The sequence below is a fragment of the Zerene cesonia genome, chromosome 5, assembly GCF_012273895.1.
Source record: "Zerene cesonia ecotype Mississippi chromosome 5, Zerene_cesonia_1.1, whole genome shotgun sequence".
Classification (NCBI taxonomy): domain Eukaryota; kingdom Metazoa; phylum Arthropoda; class Insecta; order Lepidoptera; family Pieridae; genus Zerene; species Zerene cesonia.
The window spans coordinates 3,869,148-3,880,235 of NC_052106.1; the positions used below are offsets into that span (position 1 = coordinate 3,869,148).

Sequence of the window (11,088 nt, forward strand, 5' to 3'; positions counted from 1 at the left end):
TAAACATAACGTTACATTACTGTAACTTATATTAAATCATGAATTTTGATTGCAGTAAAGTTAGGTTAGGTATATATAAGCAGTGTGAGTAGATACGTTTCATTTAAAAAGAAACTCCGTTTAAATATTGCCGAGAAAATCGTATTATTAGAACGTTTCATGTAGGGTTCAAATAAAACAGAACATGCTAGAGATACTAGAAACACATACAATTTTCTACATCACTTATTTGCCATGACGTAGATATTCATCTCGTAAAACATTTACAAACACCAGTGAAAGTGATGTAGGCAATAACAATAAATGTTAAAAACTGGCTTCTGTATGGTCGGTTAGCGGCGCTCAGTCGCTTAGCCCCATTATCTAATTATTACGTAAGAAGATACAGTTTGTATTCATTTGATGGTTTCTCGGGGCTCACAAGTATTGGGCTTGTGCAATCCATGCTCATATCCCGTGACGCGTCCGCTCTTGTGGAGTAATCAGTGTATCCGTCAATACAATTATTACTATAAGTAGTAGTAATTAATCTCTTTATTCACACTACTAAAACAGTAACGTATAGATGTACATGTTATAGATAATTAACATATATAGGTTTATCTATAGGATAATTGTTTAGAATAAAAAAACTGGAATCTGTATTTACAAATATATTCTATGTTGTATATTTCCATGTACATTGTCAAAAATGAGTTATATACAATTATGTCACCGTTGAATATACTCGGAGCCTTCATGAGTCATTTGACCTTTTTATATTAAATGACTGTTTGGTTTTTAAATTGTAGCATAAATGGGACATCCTACCATAGATTCAAAATAAGATTTTATAATCATTTAGAAGGAATTGAAGAATAATGCATAAGGAAATACCTTATATAAACAAATAATTAAGATAAGAACAATGAAGCATCAAAGGCTATCTGGACATCCGTTTTTCGAAAATTCTGTTCTCAGTGATAAACTTCGTATGCAGAAGATATATTGTGCAGCATGAAAATCAAGCATTATCCAGGAAAAGCGGTCATGGAGGACCCGTGGCTTTCTTTAAACGATAGAACTATGGACCTGGTTTACGCCGCTAACTGGGTCGGGGCAGAAAACTTAAATAATTATAGCTCAAATAGTAGCAACCAATCAAATGGTTCAAAATTTAACTCAATATCAAGAAGCAAATCGTGCCGAGATGTGGGTTACAGTGTCGATCGAGAAGATAACCAAAATGGCCGAACGTATGAAGCAGACGATATTGAGTATAGTTATGCACATAATGTTCCTAATAATAATAATAACATATCTCAACTAGCTAAATATCAGCAAGATATAGAAGAAAAGTCTAGGGCTAATAATAATCTACTTATTCAAAACAAACTAAAACATAGCTACAGTTTTAAAGATATGCCCAACGGTTACAAACCATCGACATTAAGAAGAGTGAAACGTCGTAATTTCACTGAGTGGGATATTGATGCTTTTAGTAGCAATGATCGACAACCGCCTGTACCCCCGCAGCGGAAAGATTCCCTTAAATATGCTCATCGACAAAGAAAAGTTGATTCAAAAAAAAGTTATTACCCTCACCCAGACCCAGGCCCAGTTCCTCCCGATCCATCTTCTGAATCTTACTACGATTATTACTCCAGAGTCAGTCAACAAAATAACGATACGGATAGTGATAAAATAAAACAAATCCAAAAAGAACCCAAAAAAGACAAACATTACAACGATACAGTATCCAAATCTTCTACAAGTGGTTTCGGCAACGATATGTATCAAATTATAAATTCTATGGCAACTTTAGATCTGGCGCCTATAAAAGCACGGTCCGGAAAAATTAAACTAGAGAAAGAACTTGACGCTTCCGCATCCGCTTTATATAAGCGTCATAATATGAATGGATCTACATGCGAACAAATTCCTCAACACATAAAGCAAACAAACATCGAACGAAACGGTTGTTTTGACGATGCCAAATCTAATTTTCGTTCAAAATCTTTAAGAGTTAAAAGTGACAGCAGAGCTCCTTTAAAACAATACTTGGATACAATGGAATTTGATGACAGTGGGTACAATAATAATGTTACCGTCACTCAACCGAAAAGGAACCTCTCTCCGAGTGAACAGCTGACATTAATGCAGTACGAAATGTGTAAAGGAAGTCAAAATCCGCCACTACCGCCCATCAGTAACGGTTATAACTCAGTTAAATGGGGGAAAGAAAGTGACTATCGGACTAAAAACGACGCCAGTTGGCAAAATAAGCCGGATAAATACGGTAAACCGTTTAATACAGTGCGCGTGAAAAGTGACGATAGATATGATAGGTACAATGACATTTTATCGCTGGGTCAGCCTAAAGAAACTAAAAGTGAAGACCATGTTAGTGATAAAAATAAAAACGGTGCTTATCCGCATAGTGCTAAAAGTTCATCTAGCGGTTCGGACTCAGATTTTTCTATACCCCGACCAAAACTAATTGTGCCTGTGCATACGTATGGAACGCGTAAGAGGAGGACAGGAAATCTATGCCAGCGGGATAGTAATGCCACAGAGTCTTCCTTGGATGCTGGTATATTGTTGGATGTAACCCGCCTAGAAGATCAAACGGTTGATGGTAGCAGAAATGGAAATTCAGGTAAAGTAAAATATACTGTACATACTTGAATGTGTCTAAGATAAATTATAAGATCACTAGATACTTTATCATATTATATTAGGTATGCTTGTTGATTGATTTTGATGGATGTATCTCTCGAGGTCTTGTGGTTATTATATAAATAACTTTGTGATGTTACGACGTAATGGTTTACTATATTTGATAACAGATACGTTTAATCATATTTACAATAGAGTTTAAAAGGAACATCTACCTCACTTTTTATGAGACCAAAGTAATATTTACGAAATCGTAGTTTCGCTTTGTTCTTCGATGTTAAGAAGTTGCAAAATATAACGCATCAGGCATACCAATTAACCCATACATTGGTCTGACCTACATAAGTCTGTAATCACGCATAAAGATTATTAATAATAACTGTTCAATTGAAATACTTCTAGGATGATACTAACTGATTTAAATACTCATCTTAAACACGTTTTTTTTTCGTTTCTCTGATAGCCTTGGGCAAATTGATTTATAAACTTTGAGTGAACAGTGAAAAGCGACTTTCAATGGCAGTAATTTTGAAAGCAGAAAAAGTTCTTGATTTTAATCATAAAGATAATTTAGGTACGAAATGTTATGAATGTATAAAGCTACGTTCTTTACGAAAATTATATGAAAGTTTAATTTCGACGTCATGTTAGGATCTTATATATGTATAACAATGAATATTTAGTTTGGTAATAACAATGATATTGTGATTCTTACATCAGCGTTATTACACGTACAATAAAGAGTATATAAATGGAATGAGCCTGAACTTTCGACCTGTAATATAACGCGTATTGCCTTGAAACAGATTCGTGAAGCAAATAATTCATGTTTTCTTGCTGTGGTTTAATGGCTTTGAATATTTTAATTTACAATGATTAATTAATGCCGAATAATTTGATCAATTAAGCAGTTATAGCAAAACAACATTCTATAACGTTAGTACTGTTAAATTAATTAATTGCGACATTAAATACCATACTTTAGTTAATTGTTAATAAATTATTTCGTAAATCATATTATGTTCAGTTACTTTTAACCATTTTTTCCTTATGATAATTGTATAATAACTGATCATTTAGTAAAATGCATTAATAAAGAGAGGTATGTTTATACCGGATATCAAATTTATATAAGAAATGGCGTTCAATAAAATATCTAAATTTTTTAATAAACTTTAGCAAAAAAATATGATTTCATTGTTTGATCGGGTTCTGCAATTGTAATTTCTTTATTTAAGTTGTGAGCTGTATAACTTATTTTATCAAATGTAATCGTTGAAGACTAAGTTGCTAAATTAATAATAAGCTTTATGAGTTATGACTAGAACCAAAAAACCTGTTTTGAAGTTAGTGCCTACGTAGATTTGAGTTAGGGTTGCCATCGTATTATGTAACTAAAATATTCTAACTGAATTTTTAGTTACATTATAAGAATATATTGTAAATCATTTAATGTCAAGTTTTAGTAAGAAAAATTTGAATCAGAAAGGAAAATATAATACCGATTTTATAGATCTTAATTTTCAAGGTGTATTATATTAATATCGTGTGTCAACTTCATTCAAAGTCGAAGTCAAGTATATACGTAATATTCTTTTTTTCGTTTAAAATCCCAAAAGAACAATTTTTATAGAATGTCTGTTCTTGTTATATATTAATTGATAATTATGTATATAGTTGACAACCCTAATTTGAGTGAGAACCTGGTATTCTCGGGAAGTTTTGAAACTGCACAAACCAGGCCAGGCCAGCCAGGTCAACGTAAATTTCATGGCCAATAATCTTCTGAGGTAGGCATGACGGATATTCTCCTCTCTCCTGTTTACTGGTAAAGTTTCTGACGAAAGTACATGATATGTATCGATGTTATATGCTTTCATCTACATTAATAAATATATCCTGTATATCTGTCATATTATCTATTCAATACTAGCTCCGCCCCGCGTAAGTCCGTGTCCCGTAGGAATATCGGGGTAAAAAGTTGCCTATATGTTATTCCAGTTGTCCAGCTGTCTACGTACCAAATTTCATTGCAATCGGTTGAGTAGTTTTTGCGTGAAGGAGCAACAAACACACACAAACATCCTTACAAACATTCGCATTTATAATATTAGTAGGATATATAGTAAGTTAGTAGGATTAGTGGTATTTCGGAAACTTTGTACGCACTTCTTATAGTTTGACACTGATTTTTAAATCGATGGTAAATACAAAACGTGATGATTAATTATTATTAGACTTGGAATCTTGTTTTTATAATACTAGCTGTGACCCGCGGTTGAAACCGCGTAAGCGTGCTGCGTAACCGTATCCCGTAGGAATATCGGTATAAAAAGTGCCTATGTGTTATTTCAGTTGTCCAGCTATCTACGAAGCAAAATAGTATTATTATTCACCAATAGATGTCAGGAAATAAAAACACGAATATGACATTTTCTAAAAAAATTCCTAGCTAGATCGATTTATCGCCCCCGAAACCCCCTGTATACAAAATTTCATGAAAATCGTTTAAGCCGATTCCGAGATTCCAATTATATATATATATATATATATACAAGAATTGCTCGTTTAAAGGTATAAGATATTTCCAAGGTTAGTTCATACTGACAAAAACTGTTCTCAAATTATGTTGTTAGCGTTAGCGTTGAAAAACTCTGCAATATATTGTGGCGGAAAGTAAAAACTTGTTAAACTTAATATTATTTTCTCACGTTCATTTCAACATTCACATGGTTGTTGACACGATTGGTATCATTGTGATATCTTTCGAATAGCAATAGCTATAAGTGAATACTTTGAAAATAATTAGCAAAAGTTTGTCATCAATTAATCGATCAATAATTAAACATAATTTAAATAACTGAAATAGTATTTATTGTATTTGAAGTATTTCGGTGATTATTATTTTTAGAATCCAAAATATTTACATTTTTTATGTGTTATGTTATGATCTAATTTATTATTTATTATGTATAAAATTAGCTGAAAAATCGTGTAGAGAATAATACCGCTGTGATAATATTACGTATCCATGTACCTATTACGTATGTGGGTTACATTATTTAGGTACATGCATATGTACATAGGGGATTTATCATAGATTTAAAGAAAACAAATCAAACTCAAAACACTTTTCCCATAATATGTGTAAAAACATTTATTATAAATCGAATTATATCCAAAAACTGGTTACAATTCGATTGAAAACAAACTTTTGCAATGTCTAAGTTCGAACGTGGTTGGAGCACGTCCGCGTGACTCACATCAAATTGGCGTCTAAATCCTTGAATAAAACATTTATAGAAAACCGGTATGTTTTGAAAGTGTCATGTTAATTCCGTCGAGTTCCGTTATTCCAAACAAAATGTTAACCATTTCCATAACATTATATAATCTTGTGATTTTTCTATTAGATATCAACTAATTAAATTCAGGATCTTGTGATGTCATTATTGCATAATGGAAATTGGCATGATTGTGAAAATCTTCATTTTTAATCGCCTCGCAATTGTTCTCGTAATCCTTGGGCAGATTTGTTTAACACTTATGGTCACGCGAATGTAATTATCAGGCTTGAACGAAAATCAACCAAGTTATCCTACATGCATGTTTGTGTAAACGGCACTCTGCCTATCAACTAGGATTTGTAGAAAAGCGCTGAGAGAATATATCGTAGATACGATATCAAGATAAATCTTATTACCTAAAAGTAATTTAGGAACCAGATATGAGTAATTATCCTATTTTATAAATATTTGGCTTCTTAAATCGTACCTCATGCAAAGTAAGTTACTTGGCTATCCAGCCATATCCATGCGCACTTATAAAAGTACATACTGAAAGGTTATCGTAGATAATATTCTGAAATGTTTGTTCAAAAATATCTCATCGATGTACATTAACATGAAACATGCTAATTTGTCTCCAGAGGGCAGAGTGGAGGTGTCAAGAGAGAACAAATACCTCAGCACCATGGCACCAGGAAAGGTGTTTGGAGAGCTGGCTATCCTATATAATTGTAAGCGGACGGCCACCATAAAGGCAGCTACCGATTGCCGGCTCTGGGCCATCGAACGACAATGCTTCCAGACCATTATGATGAGAACTGGATTGATTCGTCAAGCGGAATACACCGATTTCCTGAAGAGGTAAGCTCATTTAATACATCCATTCTCATAAATATTTCAATAGCTATACAACACATTTTCAAATGACGCAACGCATTTTCAATGCTTTTATCTTAACAATACAATATACCTCAACTAAATAAAATTCTAATGTAAATGTATACGTGAGAACTAAGTTTGTTTCGCTACGTGTTGTTCTTTCATGGAGGATCACAAATATTGGTATAAGATTAACGTATTATGTACCCATAACCTTAGGTTGTATTTTTTATAGATAAAATAAGGACAAAATAAGCAAGATTTATTTCATAAGCACACGTTGATAGATACATGAAATGTTACTTTCGTGACAAACAACAGTAAATAATTCCAAGAACGATTTCTGTCATCTCGACACGCGTATCTTAGTGATCTACTGACGCTAAGGAATTATAAGCGTAAATAGTTTTCTTTTATTGTATACTTCTATTTATATTTTAAAACAGTTTGAATTTAAAGAAGGAAAAATTGGTTTTAGTTATTCTACTTTCCAAACATAATCTCGGCATAACTAATTAAGTTTACGCTGGGATATAAAATGTGAATATTTAATTTTTAATACAGATTTCTATCTCGAGTCATAGACTAAGAAGTTGAAAGCCCTTCCGAAAGTAGTTTACCGGAAATGTATCTTACAAGCATCTATTAACGTCAGGATATGACTATTGCTAGCTAAGAAGTTGGATTTATTTTTAAAATTAATAATTTTTATTGAAAATTATTAATCTAAATAGACTCTTTAATAAGCACTCGTTTATTTTGATTCTGTAATTTAATTTATTTCTGTAGGGATACAAAACTGCTGTAGCGTTAATTCATCTGGAACATGCATGAAAATATTTGATATAATAATTTCCTTCGTTGAGCTTTATTTAGATTAGTTATTTTGGCGTTTCTACCATTCCCTTTTTAATGAGAGGTTGTTTACATTCGTGAGGCCAGTAACCTCAGAAGCGACTTTGGAACAATATGTTCCTGTGTTAATTGATAAAACATGAGTTTCGATCTAGTTTGGAAGATTATTTTCAATTACTCTAGCGTATAGTTAGAAACGTATATTATTTCGATTTTTCTATGCTAGCACGTGTCGATTCGTCATACGCTTTATATATCTGTGTTTACAGTGTTTCGTACCCAAAAGGTAGGGTACCTTTTGGGTACGGGACCCTATTACTAAGACTTCCCTGTCTATCTGTCTATCTGTCTGTAATAGTGGTGGTTAGACAGTTGGAATTTTCAGTAATTTTTTTTGCAGTCATTCTTAACCTTATTATGAAAATCTCAGCGCAGTTCAGCGTTGCTAAAAACTCTCAAAACGGGTGTTGTCATCAGCGGATTATTCTTGTCATAATTATGTCCAGTCTTCATTCTTCTACTATCTGAAATAATATGATGAATTGAAGAAATAAATAATCATGTTACTAAAGTTTGTTACCATAGCAGTTTTGTATCTATTTAAGAGACCATTTCCCTTGGCCAAAGAACAAAGATTGAGACACTCATATGTACTCGCATGTACTATATCATCACCAGGCTCGTGATAGGGGTATTGACCCGAGACATTTATGCAAATGCTACGGGCGTGCTATGGGCCATTCTTCTGCTTTCATCGGTATCCGCTATTTGCATAGTCTTCATGTCTCACAATAAAAGCGGAAATAGCTCTGATATTTCGGAATTTATTTAATGTTAATGATCAGTACGAATCGTTTAAAACGTGAAACATGTTTGGTATATGGAATGAACCTAGTTGAAATCCAAGGAATTCGTTTTAAAATAACTAACACCTTATTTGAATGAATTTAGTTGGACTTAACGTAAACAGAGATTGTTTTCATTTCAAACTGCTCTAAAAATATGACTAGTGAAACATATCTTAATTACGTTATCACAAACAGTTAACATCTGTGGTTCTATAAATGTGTTTTGACCGTGAGTTGCCTAAATATTAGTATGTACGATATGTCCTACAATGATACCGTTTTATATAACCCAATGCATAACGTTACAATTATGAAGCCAATTAAAATGCGTGTGCTCTTCTAGAAAGTTGACGTGGTTCCTAGGGTGTCGCGTTACGGAATGGCCAGTACTTCTGCGAAACCTTAATAGCGCTTGCGTTCCATTACAATGTGTGGCCATCCTTTTGTGATTAATAACTTAATCTTTGCTATAACTCGAAATGTTGGAGGAAATATTATGTAGACGGCATGACGTAGTACGCAGTATTAAACTTTACTAAACCTTAATTTCAATGAAATAGTATAGTAAGTATAATATATCTAAATCAGTGAAATGCTTTTGAGATAAGAAGAATTTTGTTGTATTTAATATTTTGTTATCTATATTAACATAACTAATTAGTCAAGAACGTTATGAAAAAAAATACCGCTACCAATCCAATCATGTAATAGCTTCATCAGTGTAATTATTTATACATTTATTTTACCTATTTGTTCGTGACTAACCGCTTTTTATACCACAAAAAATGCGATTGTCACGGTAAATATAATTATATATTTTGTTCAATTTTATTCAATTAATTGTGTCATCGAATTTTGCGGATAGGGGTTTATAAACATATTAAAACGTCAGATCAAAATGAGTTACCACAAGAAGCTTGCGGAAGTTAATATCTATCGCAATGAATTTTATATAATAATAGTTTAAAAAAACTATAAAACACGCTTTAACAAAAATCATATTTTGCAAATTGAAAAATGGAATAATTTTATCAAATTAGTGTATTGTCATCGGTCCTCAATAAATCTACAAAGTTTGAACGAAATCTGGCCGTTTAAAGTGGGTCAAAATCGCGCCCAAAGAAGTCGGTTACAAACAAACATACAAACAAACATACAAACAAACATACAAACAAACATACAGGTGAAGCTAATAAAAAGCGTGTAATAAAAAGCACTAAGAAATCTGTAGTAGGTATCTCAAGCATCTTATACAGCGCGGCTTTCCCCAACATATTAACAGGGCAATACCTTGCAATTGAAAGTAAACTGTTTGTATTCATGTGAGCGATCGGACTCGATTCCGAGTTTTTGTAAGATATTATAGCAACTTAAAACAAAGGCATTGTTGAAACTTGTCACAGTCGGTTGCCCAAGACTCGTGCGATAATTTGCGAAATACTTGTCACGTTTGGGACTCATGCCATTTGGATCAGTTAGCCTTTCACTGACCGTTGTTTAATACAAAACCTGGATACATTAATTACAAATGTCTATCATTATAAATATTTCATAGCATGAGTCACAGGATAGTTATTCCATATAACTATTATCTCTTATAATTATTCGAAATGAAGATCTCAATTCTTACGTTATGTCGTTGCGTTTCAAAGTCGAATAGTGCTCGTTTATTGTGACTAATCTCTAAACAATAATTCATTATTGTTTACATATTAGTCATTATTCAAGCGGAAGAGTATATTTTCAAGAATTAGCATACTCTTGAGGCTGAAATCATGTAGACTTAGTCATTTGTGTGAAATAGACGGATGAAAATATTGTTATTATGATGCCAAATTAAATAGCTCAAGTTAGCGCTATAAGATAATATTTATTATATTTTAGTTAGCAAATATTTATTTTCCGCATTGCGGTCGACGTGATTGATGCTGGAATTTTAATAGGATGTTATTTCAATTAATAAGTTACTGATATTAAGCCTAACGAGGCTAAACAATGTGTTATATTGTATGCATCAGCAAATTATAGATGCGAACAGTCTTCGTCATACATCAAACACCATTATTAGAATCTAATATAAAGTTACTAACTTACTAGTATAGTCATAGAAGGAAGAGATAATTGATTTATTTATGTGTTTATTTTTATATATAGAATAGAAACTTACTTCTTGGCCGATTCGAATACATTGCAAGTAAATACTTTTCTTTATGGGAGGGTAGTAACAAAAAAAGATTTTTATTTCTAATGGTGAGATGCCAAGTGCCTACATATCCATAAAATGAATTAGGTTGTCTGAAAGCGAAATAAAAATATTCCGAACACAAATCGTAAAGAACTGAGAGCGTGAAATTAATAATGAAAATGATAAATGTGCCGTGTTTGTATTTCAGTCATGTCTTAATATACAATATGTTATTGCGACGTGCAAATTGCATTGTCTAGTTATAGTAATACACAACAATGCCTGAAGAAAGAGAAAACCTGCAGAAGTACACAACAAAATTAAATCACGTTTAATAAATCGCATGGGCACCTGGAACATTCGCGGACTCTTAAAA

General features: G+C 32.5%; 1 protein-coding gene across 7 annotated transcripts in view; it reads left to right on the forward strand.

Moving 5' to 3' along the window:
• LOC119839976 (cGMP-dependent protein kinase, isozyme 2 forms cD4/T1/T3A/T3B) overlaps nt 1–11,088 on the forward strand; it is a 107,878-nt gene that overhangs the window by 78,614 nt on the left and 18,176 nt on the right. For 3 of the 7 annotated variants that reach the window (XM_038366453.1, XM_038366454.1, XM_038366455.1), the window contains exon 4: nt 6,587–6,806. In XM_038366453.1, coding sequence (XP_038222381.1) covers nt 6,587–6,806 — 220 coding nt within the window. Of the gene's footprint in view, nt 1–791; nt 2,639–6,586; nt 6,807–11,088 lie in introns of all 7 variants that reach the window. The other 4 variants (XM_038366452.1, XM_038366450.1, XM_038366451.1 and 1 more) reach the window with 4 other exon arrangements.